We start from the raw sequence: 20,857 nt of genomic DNA, 5'->3' as shown, positions 1-20,857 counted from the left end.
ATTATAAAATTACCTTTACCAAAGAATTGGTTGACTTAAACATTATCATTTAAATTAAACACCATACATAAAATTAGCAATTTATGCATCTGAATAAGTATATATAAATATATATATATATATATATATATATAAAATTAAGAATTAATATCTTAAAATTGCAATTATAAATCTATATTTTAAACTATTCTATAATAAAACTTAATGATTTAAACACAAAAGTAATTACTGAGTCCAAATTGAATATTTGCAATATCTGATTGAATTAATGTCTATTTTAAATTTTGGTATTAGTTTTTAATTATGTCTTTGAATTTTTTTACATACAAGTATATATATATATATATATATATATGTGTGTGTGTGTGTGTGTGTGTGTAGTATTTCTTTCATTAATTAATATACTAAAAACTAATTATTTCCAATAATTAACTAAACTTTTTGGAATTAATCTTATTATATGGTGTATGGTTAGTAACATATTATTTCAAACAACTAATTAAATTTTATTGGCTTATACCAACTAATAGAGGTAATTAATAGTGACCAAATTGCTTGCAAAGCCACATGGCTATATGTGATTGAGTATGGCAAGGCCATGTGGCCAGTATTGCCATGTTAATGCTGTATTGGGAGTAATGAAATCCAACCTTATTCATCATGATTACTATATTTTTCATCATGGGTGGGTCAGTTTATTAAAAACTTGGGTCTATTTAATAGTCTCTTAAATAAATAAATAAATGTGTATATGTATTCTTTATAATATGCTAAAATCAAAATAATATTAATTACAGAAGTATGCCAATTATTAATAATAAAGTTAAATCATAGTAAATTTCAAGACAAATTAGTTATAAAAGAAATAATAATATTCTAAAATTTATATATTTTATATTATTCGAGTAATTTTTGAAAGATATAAATAGAATATTTGTATTACCAATAATATATGTTAAGATTATGTGAATATTTGTTATTATGTGTTTTCTGAATAACTAAAATTAAAATATGGATGCATATTATAAACAAATAAATAAATTGAAGTAAAAAAATAACTATTATCTTCTTTTTTAATTAAATAATTAATACTATGTATTTTTAAAAATTGAGCATATATTTATACTGTAAAAATATTAATTATTTTTAAAATTTTACTTAAATAATTAAATTTAAAGTGTAGAAATATTTGAATGGTAGCCTTTGGTTCATACTTTTGACTTTAGTGTATATTATTATTTTTATGAAATTAAATCAAATAAAATTAAGTAAAAATCACATAAAATAGAAAATTAAAAGATATTATAAATATTAAATAAATAATATAAAAATATTTATTTGATAGTACAAAAAAAATTCCACAAAATATCAATTATATATTTTCAATATTTAATAATCATTCACTAAGAATCTAAATACCAATAACTACCAAATTGGAAAAAAGTTATTAATTTATATTAAGAACTTATTATACAATTTAGTATTTAAATTTTTTAAAAAACAATTATTTAATTTCTTTGTTTTCATGTTTTAAATTCCTATACCTTCTAATTATATTATACCAATAATATGTTGCATAATAATAGCTCTAAACAAATAATATGAAAAGAGTTAAAAGAATCTTAAAATAGCTTAATTAATGGATTTAATAAGAATATATAATTTTAAAGAATATTTATAGTTTTACTAGTATTAATATTTGTTAGTAAATATACATTATATAATTTGTATAAGAAAAAAATTAATAAATATTAGTATATACATTTGCAAGTTTAAAGAATGTTATTGATCTTTAAGTTTATGTTTGTTAAATTACATTCATGCGATGTATCTTTATTAGGATTTCTAATTCAGTCTAATAAAATTGAAGTAAAACTAGGAATATCAAGTTGTTGAGGCGTTTGTTTGTTTTTGTTTAAAAAAGTGACCCAATTATGTAAAATGCCACTACATCCTAGACACTAGTCACATGATGGAGTTGAATAAAGTGTCTAGAAACCACACGAATGTCCAAAGACCCATGGAAGCTAAAAACCACCAAAATAACAGTCCCCACCTTCACTCACTGTTACCCACCAATTACTGAAAGGTCAAAAGCCAAAACGGCCCAATGACAACTGAATCAGTGATCAGAGATTAAAGAAATAAGACTTTATTTACTTCGTAATCCGACACTCATCAAAGCCACTGGCCCGGTCTTTACCCCCTTTTCCAAGGACCAGGACTCGAGGCCACAGGCCAGGAATGGGCGCCAAGAAGGCGAAACGTCGCAAGCTGGAGTGGCGCCATCCGAACGGACAGTTCCGTCCAACAGGCCGACGACCGTTGCTAGGCTCGGACGGACGGACAGTGTCGGACGGACCGAGTACACTGGATGAATGCAATCCAGCGAAGGGTTGGCGTGTCGGCACTTTGGAGGGTCAGAGGGTGGATGCTGCCACCCCGTCCGGCGGGGGCGGGGCGGGGCCGGGCCGGCGGGGTAAAGCGGGCCGGCGAGGCGGATATGAAGGAGATGGAAGAAGGAGGCGGTACCGAAGAAGGAGGGCCAAGAAGATCAAACGTCGGCCCACTTGTGCAGGCTGCTACTGCAGCTTCAGTGCCAAGGATTCGCTCGATATGGGGAGAGATAGTGCGCGTAACGCCTCGACTTCCGTTAGGGTTTACTCTCTTGTTCGGGGGGACGTTTCTGGAGCTTGGTTTTATTTTTGAAATGGAGCTCCACTTTGCTTTTTTCCAGCCTTTTGTTTTTTCCGGTGCGCCGAATCTGGGCGACCATTGTGGGCTACAGCCTTTAACGGCGAACCTTGCCATTGTTTATTGAAACGGTGGCTGTTATTCCAGCAATACGTGTGGTTTGTTCCTTGAATGTTTGACAAAGGCGCCGTGTTCACCGCAGTTGTGTTGCCAGGGTACCGATGTGTTCACGACAGTTACGCGGCTTTTGCGTAGTTAGTTTTGAAACATGCTGTTGAGAGATTCGAATTTAAAGAGTATTTTAAGTTGAGGTCTTGAAAAGCGTAGGTGATGCAGGTTTCGGGTTTTGCGACAAGATAAAAAAAACAAAAAAGAATCTCATGAATTAATTTTGGTGAAATAACGGAGATGATAGCAACTATTGTCTGATTGAAGTTATTCTAGAAATTATGTACAATCATCAATAGTTTTATGTTGAAAATAAGTCATTTGTACATACGTAACTCTTAGCTCACCAACATGAATAGCAAGAAGTTCAAAGTTGTTGCACATGACATTATATCACTGCTCAAAATCCCCAGGACAAGAAATTCAAAAATGCATGATATGAAATGAAAGTGGCATGTGCATGACCATTTCTTCACAGATTTATTTTCACAAATCAAAACTCACATAGTAGTAAAATGCATCTTTTTCTGTTTTTTCCTTCTTTTATTTATTTATTATATGTATATGCAAATAAATAAGTAAATAAAGTGCATTGTTTATCTTCTCCCACAATGAGTTCAATGTCCCAAAGGGCCCATACCTTTGGTTGAGAACCTTTGGTTTGTACTGAAAGGCATTGAGTAAAACTTGCTCTTAGAAGCATCACATCACAAAGACAGAACATGATGTGATGGTGGGGCAACTGGGTTAGGTGCTTGGTCTGTTCATTGAATGTGATGCTTCACCAGGAGGGCAGTGCAAAAAGATTAGGAAACACAAAGCATTCATCTTCATCTGAAAACCTATGTTTGATGAAAGGGTCTTCATCTTCAGGGGATTGATTTTTCTTTTCTCTCTGTATCTCATTGACATTCATCCAATTTACACATTTCATATAACTGTTTTAATGGGCAGAAATTGAGTTATTATTGATTGTGAGCAAGTTGGAGTCCATTCTCGAAAACTTGAGACAGAGCCCCATGTCTTACTTTTATTCAGTTGTTTGTTTCCACCTTCACAAGAGCTTGTTTTATTACACAACCAACAAGCTCAACTCAAAACAAAGTCCAATCCTCGTGTATTTGTATATACATATAAGATTGTTAGATAGGTAGAACTGAAAAATAGTTGCTTCGTCTCTGGACTTTACTAGACACTTCAGAATGCCGGCAGTGTACATACAGCTGTATGAATCTGCTGTGACAATGAACACCTTCAAGTTCTTTATCAAAAATCTCACCGAGCCTGCATTTGGTAGGCTTGTAGCTGTTCCATGAACAGCTGTCCTGTAGGCCAGTTACATATAGTGGGGTAAGTCCATCTCAAGATTATTCCTGCCAAGGCTACGACTTGTGAAGAGTTGCACTAGAACTTAATAGTTCCCTGACTTGGCTGCTTCAGACAGACGCACCTGTTAGTTGGTTCTGTAGTATATGATTGCATTCAGACATGGCAGGTTTTCGGTTTGGACATCCTGTAGCACATTGATTACTTGCGGCTTACAATGGGATTCTCTGATTCAGTCCCCAGCTGACACCTTGCTAATATACTCATACCATTGGATTAATTTGCTTCATTGGAAGTTTCTTGTTGTTTTCATGTCCATCTCCGTTGCTCCAAGTCAATCATGTCTTTCATTATAAGGAGTATTGAACATCAACAAAAAGGATTGAAACGCCTTCCACAGTGAAAAGAGCAATGAACATCTCCTACGAAATTATAGTGCAGTTGTGTGCTTTTCGTAAAGGAAAATCAAGAAAGTACACCATGAGAAAAACAGCATCAAATGACAACAATGCACATTAAATGCTATGTGACTCTTTGCATCTCCGATATAGAGGGAAAACCTACTCAATTCAAATACAATAAAAGAAAACATGAGAAGTAGTGTTAGTACTTAATGGTTCGATGTCCCAAGAAACATGAATAGTATTCTCAGATCCATACATCTATAACAGCAAGCTCGTGTGAAATTGCTCATACTGTTCCTATGCTTGTCACGCTCATCACCTATGCCCAGCTGTCTTGTCCTACAAAAAGTAATTCCAGGGAAGTCAAAATAAAAAACGGACGCAGGAGCAATATTCATAAACATTGTAATGCCCAAAAGATCCCCCAAAAAGGATAGTTCCAAGGCGTGTTCCAGTCTAAGCAGACAAACTGGTTGAAGCCATCATGGCTACCCCTGCAAAGGCTACAAGCTGGAATCTGGAACAGCACCACCCTATTCACTCTTTTATTCACAAAAACCACAAACTCTGTAGGTAGATGAGGAAACTCTCTTAAACCTTGATCAGGAAAGGATTTGGAAGATCTACTTGGACTTCGGGAATTGAGAATTGGAAAGAGGAATACTGAAGAAGCTTGGCTATGGCGGTAGAGAACAAAGTTGTGAGAAGAGACCATGTACATACGTGACAAATATCCTATAAAATGTGAATATGTGCAGATTTTATTGAGATATTAGCTTGTTTACTAGTCAATTCATCACGCCAACTTCAGCACGACAAGTGCCAAACCAACAACAGTGTCGTGTCCCAACTATTTGGATTCTTACATGATATCATTTAGTAAAGAACTGCCTTACTGATCACCAAATGATGGTGGAACTTGGAATGGCTTTTGAAAATTCTTTAAGGGTGTAGCCTCACGTATTTTAACCGATTGCCAGTGCCCTTGAACTCAGACCAAATGATATTAAAGCTTCGAAGTATTAATGACATGCAAGGCATTTGTATATTATCTCAAACAAGGAACAGGTGAAAGTACCAATTGTTCCAAGGGAATCCAGTCGAAAGTCGAGCATGCATATCTGGAAACTTGCAGATAATTATCACAACAATAAAACTTTCATTACTTTGTTACGACTTTTCGGAAGCAACCACCTGTCTAAGACGGTGTAAAGGGAACCAGAATCTAGTGCATAGCATATTATATTTCAAAGTATTCAGGTAAACATCCTCGTCTTCTGACATTGTTGATATCAGGAACTACGTTTAGTATTCAACTTTGCACGTTTCAATCTCCTGCTACGCAATCTCTATGAAACTCACGTGATGAGGAGATTACTGGCAAACGATCACAGCCAAACAATACACACAATATTCCAAGTTGCACAGTACATTATTACCACTGCATCGAAGAATACCTGGCAAACCTATCAGAAGCATACATGCAGAATGTTTTGATAAGTTCTTGCGCAGAAAATCCACTTAATGCTTCTCCTCTTTCATGGCTACCTTTTTCAGACGTTCCTGCTTCGACCTCCCGTGCTTTTACGTGTCTGCACGGACTTGGAAACTTCGGACCTCGGTAAACAACTACAGGACCTAGGGCCAGCTAAGCGGGTTGATCGAAAAAGAGGCAAAAGAATCACACAATCGAAAGGACGCATGATGATCAATAATCTCAGCGACATAAAGCCCTAAATAAAGTAACACGCATGAAAATTGCAATGCCAATGATAACAACAGCAAATTAAGCCGAACGATGTGTATTCGAGCGCAGAACCAGAAGAGGCTTGTTCCTGTAGACTAATGTGGAGCTTTTCCGTAGACTTGCAAGAGCGGGGAACGAGCGTTCAAATGTAGCGTTCTTCATGGTTCTCAACATTGAGTTCGAGCACTGAGTTGGCGATTTCGCACCCTTCATTCTAGTGCTGCTACATGAGTGCATCACAGATTGTGATACGGTACATGAGCCTGTTGGGTTCAATTTTATCTTTTCTTGGTGAAGTGAATGACCAAATATGTCGAAAACTAACCACATTTGATGAGGCACTGCTGCCTTCATTGGGGTGCTCAGTACTTAGGGGGATCTCATGAAGAACTCTGACCTAGAGGAATCAGCATGAAAGAACATGAATGATACTGATTAGTGTATTGGAATTTAGTCAAAATCGTGGCATACGATCCACTTTGGAGTATGAACACATATGCTCAATTAAATAGCACGCAACGAGAAGGGAGTTGTGCATACATTTCCATGCCAGGTGTCCATCATACAGCATTGTGCAGACTTAACATTAAAGACACAATTCTTGTACACCAATCTGCAGAAGAGTATCTGTGCTTCGCAAAGAGCTGAAGCTCCCAAACTCTGTAGAGAGACAGTCCAGAGTTGCAAAATCTCAACAAGCCATTAATGCTGTGTTGGATTATTCAATTGTATGAGAAAACTAGGTACATTTTGAAACATAAAACCCTCATGCTGTAGAGGGAAACTGTAATAAAACTAAAGTGACCGAGAGCAAATCAAACTCAAGCCCCTGATTGCAACCTTGAACAACACTGGATTTAAAAATCCTATTGTGTAAAAAAAATAAAAAAATAAAATAAAGAAGAAGAGAAAAAACATAGACAAGAAAAAATTAGTTACTCTTAGTACGCACGTTCTATTCTTGCAGAAACTCTGCACTTTGTACCATCTCTACATACCCATAGATCTCCAAAGGGATAATCAGTGTATAGCAGTAGATTCCAGGATTGCTTTGGTGATTTCTCCTGCTGCTAATGGAACACCAACAAGGGCTGCGTCAGTGGGAGGCCCCATATGGGCCTTCTTATCCGTCTTCTCTTCGGGACTTTCGTTGTCGCTTGAAAGAGGCACGGTCTTGACCTGCTCATCCAAATGACAACAAATCATTGGAACTTGTACGAAGCCATTAGATTTTTCATCAAAAAATTTGAAACAATGAAGAAGCTGTAAGTTGGGCAGGGAGACTTGCGTACCAGTTCACGGTATTTCAGAGTGTAAAACATCTCCAAGTATCGCTTGGATTCGCGTCTCTGCAAATTGGAGACATATTTCCAGAAACCGTACACATGAGTGAGTGTCATCAAGCGCTCAGCGTAGAGTTTCCAAGTGAAGCTGCACAGGTCCACACCGACGAAACGAAAGAAGTCATCAGAAACTATATCAATACCACTTGAAAGGCATTGACGTAAAGGGTTAAGCAAGTGGCCAGCGCACTGACTTAGAATATATGCGTTGCAGAGCAGCCTCAGAGATTCGGGTCCACACTCCAGGGTCCGTTTTTACTTTCTCGAAGAAAGAGACGAGCACTTCAGCTACTCCTTCGGGATGGTAAGGATCAATGTGGAATCCTGAGATGCCATTCACAATGATCTCGGCAGGACCGCCGTGCATTGTCGCAAACGTGGGAAGGCCACACGTCATAGCCTCTACCACTGTGAGACCAAAACCCTCGTAGAGCGCAGGTTGCACAAAAACACCGCCCGCATCTGCGATATAGCGATAAAGCTCTCCATTCTGCACACGGTTGGTCTGTGATCGGATCCATCTGAAGTGGTTGTGCAAGTTGTACTGTTTGATGAAGCTGTGCATTTTTTCGATCTCTTTCACTTCTTCTCGGTCTTTCGACTTCGCAGGGTCGATTTCACCTCCAACTATCACTAGGTTAGTCATTTCCCGGAGTTTCTCGTTTTTCCCATACAGCTCCACCAGGCCTGTCAAATTTTTCACCCTGTCGAGGCGTGCCATTGTGAAAAGAATAGGCTTGTCCTTGTCGATGATGCCCCTGCATGCCGTTCACCATATACAACATGTTACTCTACATCTTATCTAATTTCAAGCAGAAGATATAAATTATGAGAACTCAATTCTTCCTCATGGTTTAGGGTTGCGTAACTTACACATGCTCATCTGTCTGGTCAGAACTGAACAGAAGTTTCTCAATTGCGGGGTGCAATTTTGTCAAGCGATGCTGCTTGTCTGTGAAGGGGTAGTAAACAGTCATGTCAGCTCCAGGAGACACAATGTTGAACTTAGGGTCGAAGACGTCGATGCCGTTCACAACTCGGTAGAGGCTAGGCATCGTGAACGCCTGATGGCTCTCATATTGTCCAACAGTCTTTGCGCTACCAGCAATCTCTTGGTACGTGCTGGTGATGATGAAGTCGGCGTGATTCATTGCAATTAAGTCAGCAGTAAACTGGCATGAAAAGTGGTATTTCTCCTCAAAATTCTTCCAATAAATGTCGGAGTCTGGATACTTTGTCTTCTCCAAAGCGTGTGCAATAGTGCACTGCAAGTAAACCAGTGTAAAGTCGCATCATGGAGAATCCTGCAACTGGAAATCTAAATCAAAGAAATATTAATTCTTTTCATGAACAGCTGACAAACCTGTGTCACTCCAAGGTGCTGACATAGTAAAGTGGCCACGAGATTGCCGTCGGTGTAGTTTCCAATAATTAGGTCAGGTGGCCCTGAGAGATCGGCACATATCTCACTTGCTGCCTCCTGTACAGAAACGGATCTTTATTCGCATCAGACTAACAATAGGTTAGAGATTCATTGTCATAAAGAGAGTGAGATGATACTAAAATTTACACATAACGTGTAAGTGCGAAGGAAATTTATGCCGACCTGCGCGTAGGTCTCCAAATAGGGGTAAACATCGAACCGAGAAATCCAATTCTTCAATATTTGTCCATCGTTACGGAAGGGAATACGTAGAATATGCGAAAACCGACTGCCATGAACCTTCTCAATTCGCTGGTTGCAGGTCGTTCCAAAAGCATTTGGGATGAGGCGTGTCAGCTGCCAAAATGCCAAGCGAAAAACAGCTCCTCAGTTAGTAATATAGACGAACAACACGATTGTGAGTTGAAATGTAAGAGATAATCAGAGGCACAGGCAACACGTTCCTAAAAATAGATGCAATCAGGGTTGCAGGGTTTAATGTCAAAAGAGCAGGTCTTACAATGACGATCTTCGGTACAATGTCGAGCCCTTGCAGCTGCAAATTCTCAAGCATCTCGTTCTCCAATGCTCTCACTTGGTCTAAGATGTAAACCACTTGGCCACCGGTATCCGGCAAGCCGAGGACGCCATCTTGACCAAAGTACCCGTGCGGTGTAACAATGACGACACTGAAGACCATAGGAATGCGGGCAAGAAACTTCTCCAAAGTATCCGGGTCGGGTGCTTGAAGTAGATCTTCCAGCAGTTTGATTGTCTCCACAACACGGCCTGCCGTGTTTCCCCATCCTTTTTCCAACCCTAGCTCCTGCAACCTGCACGAGCAAATGACAACAGCGAGCTCTAAGTAGCGTACCACAAGTTGTCTTCAGTGATGAGATATTCGGGAGAGCTCACTTAAAGGACCTGCAACAAATGATTGGCAGAAATACGCACTTGTGTGCGAAGTCGGTAAAAGGAGTATCCTCTGGAAGTTTGCTCAGTATATCATCCGCTTTGACCAATTGCGGACGAAGTCTTCGCAAGCTCGTGATTCGGTCATTGAGCATCAACGTCTGCATGGATCACCATATTCTCATGGTTAAAACTAGAACGCAGAACCTATTGAAAATGCTGAAGTTTAAGTACACATCTACAAATCTTCGTAGCCTTTTCAGAAGACGACGCCGTATCGTTACAGCATATTTGAGCCTAATAGTGAAAGTAAAATGGATGTACTTGTCCACGGTAAGTGTGCATTCGGAGAAATTGAAACAACGGTTCGATGCCATCAGCGGTTTGAAACAGCTTCAAAGATAGGTGTCGGTTCAAGAATTCGACACCGTGACCAATTGAGGACGGCCTTGTCATGCGAGGAAAATTGGAGTTGAAAGGTGCCATGTCCAGCTCCAGCAAGAATGGATCTCGCACACTTCACAGCACTTTGTCAGCGTTCTTTTTCAATTATCGAGTTCTAATTCCAAAAAGATGGAAATCGTAAGAACGAAAAAATTAGAATGGGGGACATAGGAAACATACTCGGTGCTATTGGCGAGCTGTTCTTTAAATCCCAGATACTCCGAAACAGAGAGCTCCTCCAGAATCAGCTCCTCCACATTGATGCGTAGGTACTCCCAGATTCCAGGCCTTGGACGCACCGCTAATCCAAGCCAAGGTGGCAGCACTATCGCTTCCTATATTGCGTGCAATCATCCACGTTAGGCCGATCAAGAAACCGTCCGTCAATGCAAGTCGACTACAACATCATGATCTAGTTGGGATACCTGACAATTGAGTAGAAGCAATCCGAATGCGCTGTCCTTGATCTCGGTGACCCTGTCCGCTTCGGTGAGGCTGTTGAGCTCATCAACAATGTGATGCGGTTGCAGATGAGTACGCCCCTGTTTGACGTATCTGGGACAAGAATCCTGACAACCGTAAGCTTGCAATTTCTAAGTCATGAAATAAATGGCTTATATAGTGAGTAATTGAACAGGGGATGAGCGAGATTGACAAGTACCGGGAGAGAAGGTCTATGATGACGTTCCGGTGCTCTTGCACCGCACTTTGCACTCGTTCCTGAATACTGTTCAAGCGTTGTAAGACGGGCTTCTTTGGTGCCACTCCGTTTGCCGCCATTGCGTTTCCTTCGACACAAACCTGCGAAATTTATTTGCAAACGTAGGTGTTCTTAGACGCTGGCCATATCAGTTCGCGAAGCATGCTAAATACAAAATCCTTCTCTTCGTTAAGGGCAGGAATCGACTCAGACTACAGAGGGAGTGCAACTATCTTCTGCTACACAACAGTAACATGTCAAGCGTGGTACTTTCGCGTCACAGGATAATCACAATCGGGAGGTAAAGATTCTCGAGAGTGCGTTATCTCTCGTTTCAATTGTAGAAAACTGAACTTGATTTTTGAGCACTTATACTGGAACCCTTCAACTCTGCAGATCACAATGACCATCACTACATTTTCATAAGCTCGAATTATCTCGATATAGACTGCTCTCGTTATGAATCAACAGCAATCGCATGCGGCACTAAAAAGATAGGCACACAATTTACAACTTGTGCGAAATATCCTGTGATCGACTCAGCCAACACTTGCACCAAACAACCAGCCTCTATCTAATAATACTCGATCGTCTTCAGGGGTGAGGTGATCTAATAATATTCAAAGACTAACACACTAAGAATCAATCGCAGATCAATCGCATGCTCATCTTTTCTCAGGTTCCAGTTGACATTCATTCGGTTTAACCCGCCGAATGTATTCAGAAAATTGCATTAATCACCTAAACTCTGCGTCGTCAATGCAGACGCAGACAGTATTGCGTTTTAGGAAATTAATACATTCTCTCATCTATTTGAATTTTTCACATTTAGATTTAGCAGCTCTCTAGCAGAATACTAAAAAGTTGTCTGTGTCCAAAGCAACTTACAGTGAGATTGGCAGGAATTGTGATGCCCGTCAGCAAGCGAGCATCGAAGTCGATCACAGCATGAGATGATCGATTCAAAGTGACCAATGAGGACTCTGCGCTTAGAATCTGCAGCAAAAGTCACGATGCAAGCGAGTGGCAGGCGGCTATTAGTACTCGGGAGATGGTGCTGTGGTGTTGGGTGTCCACGCGACGGATATTCCATTAATTCCCGTTTTTCCAGTTTTGTCTTGAATTCTTCATTGCATGCATGGCATGGCAGTCATAGTGGTGGTTTGTGAGCGGGACAGCTCAACCCTAATGTCAATAAAAAAACAATATTGCTGACTAGACTGATCCAGTGAGCGCACATTCCACAGTAAAACTTTGTCTGGTTCACACCCATAACTCGAATATCGATTCATCGCCTCTCCAACTTGCCGGCTTCTGTGAATTGAGCAGTGAGAATTCGAGAAAATATCGAAGTTCACCTTGGCCTGGCGACCTACACTTGTAAGCTCCCATCTAGATCCTTGACCGAGTTCTGGATGCGTTGCAAAAGTCTATGAAGCTAGTGAGAGACGATCGGGAAATCTTAGCTTTGGGAGACCTCTTCACCCATCCGCGCGTGAACTTTGGCCAAATGGTTCCGTGCAGCTGATAAAATTTTGATAAAATTATAAGCCCACACTGCAATTATGAAGCTGACTCATGGATTGAAATTTTCGGATTGGAGGCATGAGCGGAGTTCAGTTTCTGATGCAGATTTCGTGAAAAACATGTGCAGGTGATTCTTTCGATCTGCGTTCACTGCCTCAATGTTCCTGTTTCCAGTCTCTGCAGTCGTGGAATTTGATTCGTGCACATTCCGAGTGTTATGCAGTTAATCCATCGAAATTTTTCAGCAACGATTGAATGAGTCAGCATTAAGGGTATATGGATACCATTATACTTGTAAGTCACAATATTCGAAACTGCTGAAGACCAAGGATGATCGACATAGACATTGCCAAAGCGAGCAAATATCAAAACCTCATGAATCTCTGAGTTGCTGCTACCAGTTCAAATCAAATGCATTTCCAGAGCCATCATTAGACGAGGTCACTCGAAGTGAAGGAAGAATGTACGTGGAATAATCAATAGCTTCGGTTAGATTCCGTTTAAGTGGACACAACATGTAAGTTCATGTTTTAAATGATTTGCTGATATTCTGATAGCTACTCTGTTGGAAATACTGATGTTAGGACCTTAGAAACTCCACCTCAGAGCACATCCGATTCCAATTTCAAGGTACAGACAGCTTTGTCCTATTATCTCTTCCGGTAGTTCGGGCCGGAGCTTCATGCGCATCAATTACATTCCCAAAAGATTCCAACAGTGCGGTGATCGAAACCCTCGGTGTATGGTTCGAAGCAAACCGTTTGGGATTTGAGTGCTTGAGCGACGGTGCAGCGGTTCTGCAATTGGGGCAATCATAGAAGACTCTTCAACGTGATTGTGCATCTCACGACAACATTTAAGGAATCTATTTCACATGTCCGAGGTGCTTCTTCGCCGGTCAGCATTGTATGGGATTTTTCACCAACAAAGTGCACAAGCCGGCCGTTGATATGAGCACCATAGAGGTGGAGAGCACCAATTTTGTGCAAGCCTAGATCGCGGATCCAATCACACTAAAAGAAAGTTGTTGATCGCTGTCGATTACCTAGACCAAAGTTTCTTCTTTCATGTTCAAGTAGGAGGGCGGTGGCGTTCTTCTCCTCGAAAACTTCACAATCATTGTGGAAGTTTCTTAGCACCGAGCTAAAAACTAGCTCAATGCTTGCGTTTTGTTCAAACCAACTAGTTGAATCTTTTGAAATGCTGGTGGAGCCAAGCACTTGTCCTTCTTATCCATGTAGATCGAGAAATGAGAGTCATCTGAGACATTCCGAAGAATCTCTGAAGCATCTAGAATACATACTTCATGGAGTCCATGAAAATGAGGTCAAATTCAGCCAGTAATGTGCACGCACTCTTGTGACCACTTGTTTTCTATGTTCTTCAAATTCGAGCTGTTTCCTATCTTGTAAGCCAATTGTTTTCCCTAGGGTCTGAGTTGTAATATTACAGTATTTCACTCCAACTTTCGGAGCGTAGCTGTACGTACGCATACACGTACGCTCTCAAATTCTGAAAGCTTCGGATAAATGCAGTCGGCCTTTTTCGACTAACTGACACCGTCAAAGCAACTCATGTTCTAATAGATCAATCGAACACACTCACAGCATACAACGCAGGGTATGGAAACCAGGTCATCAACGTCATGAACAGTTCCACAATCTGCACCAAGCCTCCTTCAATACGGTGGCCGTGCAGAACAGCAAGCTTTGATCGACATTTCCAACTTTTAATGCGCATCACATGAAACTTACTCTCAAAAGAATCGACATCACGTAGTTGTACCTTAGAATACACGCTTCGTGGACGTCTCAGCAAGATCTGTTTTCACCACATCATAAATAGCTGTCAATAGGTTCTTCTACAGGGAGAACCGAATGGACTCACTCGACACACCGTAATCCCTGTGTGATTACAGACCTTGACTCTCTGGAATGAAGTCACAGAGGTTGTGAATTGTAACCTTAATTACCGTCGAGGGGAATTGCCGCAGGGGAGCGATTCGACATGGCGGAAACCTGGAGACAACTCGACCTCACTGTTAGCAGCAGTGGCTGCCGGCAAAGAAATTTGTGATGTGGTAAATTCGGCAATCGTCTCATGAAAAGCACAACCCTAATGCAGTTTGTGGGCCTTGAAGCCTTAGTATGCCTTTCTTGTTGAATGTCTACACCAATTTGTTGCATGAATAGTGTGTTTTCTATATTATTTTTTAGATATTTTTTTACACATTTTAGGTTGGATTAATTGTTCTAACATATTTTTATGTATATTTAAGTTTATTTTTATTAGTAGAATTTATATATTTTTTATATTAAATTTTTGTAAGAATTAATATGTGCAACAACTTTTGTAGAAATGTAGCTCCAAAAAACACACAATAGGATCATGGAATTTTAATTTTTATTAGTAGTATTATTTGCAGTATCAATAATATATATAATGCATAAATCTATTATTAAAATTCAAGCCAAAATAAATACAATTATTATTTTAACTTATTTAGTAGCAAATATTTTTAATTAAAAACACTAAAAGAAATATTAAGATAAAAAATTCTACTTTTCTTGATTGATTATGCTTCCATAAACTTATAAATTAGTAATGAATTGATCATTTTAACTTATGATATAGAATATTTTAAAGAATAATAATGTTTAAATTTTAAATTATATACTTAATAAGTTATTAATATAAAATATTATAATTATAAAAGAAATCTTTGTATGTATGTATATATATATATATATTAAAAATTTGTATTATCTTTTTTATTTTAATTTATTAAAAAACTAAAGTAAATTTATTATTTCATATTAATTTTTTTTTGTTTGCACAAATATCTCTTTGTTTAAATAAGATGTGGATATTTTTCATAAATACACATAGATAATTTTATAATATATATATATATATATATATATATATATATATATATATATATATATATATATATATATATATATATATATTTTTGTAAATTTAAAAAATACTATATAAAGAATCATGTCATATAGCAATTTCTTGAATAAAATTATTAGTATAGTTATATTAAATTTAGTCTTCATATGAACATAAAAATTTAAAATAGATATTTTTTAAAAAAACTCAATTTTAAAATTAGTATCTTTTAAAAGTAAAATTTTAATTTTGAATACAAGTTTATAAACCAAGTTAACAATTAAAAAAATCTTAATACTTATTTATCTAAGTTTTAGACTTTGTTGTTTTATGAAGTAATATTATTTATTTTTTTAAAATTTTTAATTCATTATATTTCTATTTATTATATATATATGTTTATTTTTATGTATTTTTATATTATTAATAATTTTATAAAATATATGAATATAATATTTTTTTAGATTTGATTAATAAAATTATTACACATCAATGATTTAGATTTAAAATTTTTAATGTTTAGATTTATTTTTTTGCAATTTTATAGTATTCAATCAAATTATCTTGATAAATTATATCTAATACAAAAATCTAGTTTATTTTTAAGTTATATAATTTATATTATATTATTTATTTTAAAAATATAAAATACTTATTTAAAAAATTATTTTTTAGTTTTTAAATCATAATATTAAGGACATAAAATCCAAACTATTAAAAAATTAATACAGTCTTGTATCATTCAAAAAGACTAGATATTTATTCAAAACAAATATAGTATTGAAATTAGAATAGCTATTGCAAAAAATTAGAAGATTAAAAAATCTTAAAACAAGACTTAGAATTAGAAAGGCATTGGTAAGACTGAAAAAGGCTTCACTCTTGCCTCCATATATACTATCTAACTAAGAACTACATAGTGACATTATAAAGAATCTCTAACATGTGTTCAATTTGTAAAATATGTGACTTAACTTGTAAGACAAGTTTTCTATATGTGTGTCATATAAAAAGCTTGTAATATAAGCTATCAACATGTGAAATATGTAGCTAAAACTTATTGGCTAAGTGTTCAATTTATTAATCACCTACAGACACAAATAAAGGTAAAATAGAACATATGAAGCTTTTTTATAAGATATTATCAAAATAATCTATTTTTACCTACTTCTACCTAATTTTATTATATAGATAATTATTGAAGTAAATATGTAAGTCTATAACATTACTCCTCTTACTAAAAATAAGTTTTACAAGAAGCAATCATCACATATTAATGAAGTCTAAGATGTGATTAACTATATTTGGTACATACTTTTATCTTTGTTTCTTTTGAAGGTAGTTGATAGGTCCTCTTAGCCAATGATAATGTTTCATTCTATGATGAGAAGACCACCATGTTATTTGATCATTGTTGAAGTCTTTATAACTTTTTTGAAACAAAATATTTGGAATACCATCAAGAATTATTTCTACTTTGAGTAAAATCACCAAACATTAGAAGTCTCTTCTAAAATCATGATATCAAATGAATTGCATCTCACTATCTATCTATTTTTTTTTTTTTTTTTTAAAAAAAAAATCTTGATGATCTTCATTTCTATTATATTGTCTTAAAGTCTGGACAATTGCAATGTGTTATCTAATAAGTCAACAAATAATAGCTCTTGAGTTGAATTTTTTAGTTATTGATTTTTCATCTTTTTAGTGCCACAAATATACAAAAACTACAAACAAAGATAGAAGATAGAATGTAATCTTTCTTGAATCTTATTTCTTTTATAGTAAAGATTTTTTATTCTTAATCTTGATTTTTATGGATGTTGTCAATGAAAATTATTAATCTTCTTTGTTGAATTTGTAAGATTCTTAAGAAGCTCATATGTACATTCACCAATATCATATCTGCCTAGTGAATAAGATATTTTAACTTAAATTGGTACCACCTTGAGTTTAAGACTTCTTCAACCTCAAACTCTTGATCATTATTTCCTTCTATAGGAGTAAATGATATTTATCTTTTTTTTGGGATATTTATTGTTTTATATGATTCAAAGAGAGACACATAAAACATAAGATGGATCTTCATAGACTTAGATAGATATAATTGATGTACAACTTGATTAATCTTTTTAGCAATAAGAAATAATCTAAGTCTATAATAATCCAACTTGTCGTTGAGACAAATAATCTTGATATTGTGACAAACTAACCATACCTTGTTGCCAACATGGAATTGAGGTTGTTCCCTACAATACGCATCCACATTGAATTTTTTTCATTCTTGTGCTTTTATTAATTGTATCTATATTATTAAATAAAATTTTAATAAATAATTTTTTAAACCTTTGATATAATATTTGAAATTTTAAAAAGTCAAAAATATTAAATTATAGATGATAATTATAAATAGCAAAGAAAGGTATTTGTTGAGTAAGCAAATGTATAGTATTTTTATAAGCAAATTTTGCCAATGGCAAAAGAATTGTCTAATCATCTTATTAGTAGTTAATGGTACACTTCAAATACTATTCCAAAATTTAATACACCTACTATATTTATCCATTAGTTTGAGGATGGAAAGACAAAGATAGTTTTATGTCTACTTTTAGAATCTCAAAAAGAATTCTCCAAAATCTTAGTACAAATTGAATTTTTTTATTTGATATAATATCTTTGAACAATCTATAATAGTAATAGTTATTGTCAAAAAAAAGATTAGTTATTTTTTTAGTTGTAATAAATTTTATATATAATATAAAATATGTCATCTTAATAAAATAATCTACTATGACAAATATAGAATCATAAGTACCTAATATTGAAAGATTTATCATAAAATCGATAGAAACAAAAGACTATGGTTGTTTTAAAATAAGTAATAGCTAAAGAAGTCTATAAAGTTGATGACAAGGAGTTTTTGATTTTGAACAAATGTCACATGATTGTATAAAGACTTTGATTGCCTTTCATAATTAAAGCCACTAAAAATCTTTAGATATTAGCTCCAAAGTCTTATTGTATTAAAAATGTCATATTACTAGGATGTCCTGATGAGCTTAAAGAATATATAATCATACTTTTTTTGAAATATATAAATTATTTTAAAAATAGAATAGATTATTCATAAAATTAAACTTAGAAATATCATGAGATTTGAAAAAAATCTTTTTAATATCATAAAAAATAAGATCAAAAGACATATTCAATTGAACTTGCTTGAACAAAGATAAATCAATAATCAATATTGATTTCATTACTCAAAGATAAAAGTTCTCTTGCTTTAAGGAGTATAATGGGGCATTTGTATTGTTTATGCATAGGAATAGGTAGTTGGATTTTTTTTTGAGAAGTTTCTAGAATTGAGGCCTAGTTGGTATGAAGAACATGAATCTCGAAGAAAGAAAATCCTCAATACATTCTTATATCATTGAAAGGAACTAGAAAGTCACTCAAAGATTATATATTATTAAACTAAAATGACTATTATTAAAAATAAAAAGACTAGAAAGTCTTGAAATAAGACTAAAGATTAAAAAGTTATTAGTAAGAATAAAGAAGGCTTCACTATTGCCTCTATATATACTCTTAACTAAGAGCTATATGGTGATATCCTATAGGACCTTCAAAACATGTTGACTTTATAAGATACATATCTTAACTTGTAAGATAAGTTTTTGATATGCGCACCACATAGTTAATTTGTTCCACAAGCTATGAATATATGATTAACTTGTTGATCAAGTTTTTAACCTACCAATCAATATAAATACATATAAAATCAAAGTAGCATCTATAAAGCTTTTAAGAAGCTTCTTTAGAAGATATTATGAAATTAATTTATTTTTATTTATTTTTACTTATTTCTACTTAATCATATAGGTATTTATTAAAATACCTATGTATATCTATGATAATTAGTGGTTTATATAGAATCCATCATAGAATATTCTAAAAAGACTTAAGAAAGTTATCTAAGTAGAATCTACTTCTAAAACCTTCTAGAAGGAGCACTTATCTTGGTAGTCCTCACTAATAGAGATATTCTAGAAAGTTCTAAGATGGTTGGATAAAATATAAGTAAGACTGACTAAGGCCATTTGGATATTTGGTTAATTATGGCTTTAATTTCTTTCTCTCAATTAAGTTTAGTTTGTATTTTTTTCTTCTATTATATTCTATTCTCATTTACTTTATTTTATCTTTCATTGTTCTATTTTTAAATTTTTTTTTTTTCAATTTTATTATGATCTATTCTATCCTACCTTGTGATGGAATTTATGTTATAAATTGAAAGGATTTTAGATCTTAGAGAGAATTAGTCTTCTTTCATTAGTATTAAAATAAGTATTAGTCTATTCTTTGGTAGTGTGTTGATAGCCAATGTTTAATTGGAGGTCAATTCTTATGGTCTCACTAGATATTATTTTGAGGCTATTATAAGCTACTTTTAAAAAGTTAGTTGGAAAAGAAGAAGGTGTTATGATAGTAGAGTCTTGTAAAGAAATTGCAAAATTGGAGATATGGCAAAGCCATTCCAAATGAATGCTCAGATATAAGACCTCATAGATTAGATAACTATTTTATAAGAGTAAATAGGAGTGTCTAGGACAAAGAAGTTGAGAACTACTAGATTAAAACTAAGCAAATTTGATACGTATTCTAGAACTTTAAGGCAAGAAGATGTATGCCAATGGCTCTTTAGCATGTAATAATACTTCCAATTTTTAGGACAAATACCATTGAAGGAATTATGTATATATCTAATTATTTGAGAAGTGTGGCAACCATTTGGTAGTGATATTGAGCTCAAAACTATGGAGTTTAAGGTAGAATTTGTAATTAGAAGGAATTTGAGATTGATCTTAAGAGACAATGTTTGCCTATCAATGTCAAAAATTTAGCACTCGATTAGTTGGTCAACTTTACACAATCAAGATCAATAAAAGTTTATATCTTGTAATTCAAGTCTTTATGTCTCTAAATTGATAATATTTCAAAGGCAAATATAATAGATTGATTTGTATGGAAGTTGAAACTTGTAATTTAGTGAGAGATAGAATTAATAGATCTACAAACATTTGAGGAGGTAGTTAAGATTACAAAGAGGATCAATACTATAGGTTTTAGAAATTATAGAGCATAACATATGCTACAAAGTTCCATGCCACTATTCAATATTATAATATAACAATCAATGCTAATAGAGATTAATGCTTTGCAAGGACCATGGACACTTTAGAGATGACAAATATTGGCATAGAAGAG

The 20,857-nt window shown here is 35.1% G+C and overlaps 1 protein-coding gene across 1 annotated transcript; it reads right to left on the bottom strand.

Annotated features, from left to right (window-relative positions):
* Positions 1–7,020: 7,020 nt before the first annotated feature.
* On the bottom strand, positions 7,021–12,167 carry LOC112287296 (sucrose synthase 2). Its single transcript, XM_024530183.3, has 13 exons — positions 12,050–12,167; positions 11,123–11,262; positions 10,887–11,016; positions 10,642–10,796; positions 10,342–10,534; positions 10,060–10,178; positions 9,626–9,938; positions 9,289–9,462; positions 9,046–9,162; positions 8,556–8,947; positions 7,877–8,440; positions 7,632–7,770; positions 7,021–7,518 (listed from the first exon to the last, which is right to left on the bottom strand). Exons 2-13 carry the CDS (start codon positions 11,239–11,241, stop codon positions 7,360–7,362), a joined length of 2,574 nt encoding a protein of 857 aa, XP_024385951.1. The 5' UTR covers positions 11,242–11,262; positions 12,050–12,167; the 3' UTR covers positions 7,021–7,359.
* Between the last annotated feature and the right edge of the window lie 8,690 nt (positions 12,168–20,857).

This window comes from Physcomitrium patens, chromosome 10, assembly GCF_059467195.1.
Source record: "Physcomitrium patens ecotype Gransden chromosome 10, ASM5946719v1, whole genome shotgun sequence".
Classification (NCBI taxonomy): domain Eukaryota; kingdom Viridiplantae; phylum Streptophyta; class Bryopsida; order Funariales; family Funariaceae; genus Physcomitrium; species Physcomitrium patens.
This window is presented reverse-complemented; position numbering and strand designations above follow the sequence as displayed.

Excerpts from the sequence above, each read along its gene's own strand:
- LOC112287296 (XM_024530183.3), bottom strand. The coding sequence starts at position 11,241 with ATGGCGGCAAACGGAGTGGCACCAAAGAAGCCCGTCTTACAACGCTTG. Across the intron at positions 11,017-11,122 it reads ATCATAGACCTTCTCTCCCG|ATACGTCAAACAGGGGCGTA; the intron begins GTACTTGTCAAT and ends TTCTTGTCCCAG. Across the intron at positions 9,463-9,625 it reads TTGTACCGAAGATCGTCATT|CTGACACGCCTCATCCCAAA; the intron begins GTAAGACCTGCT and ends GCATTTTGGCAG.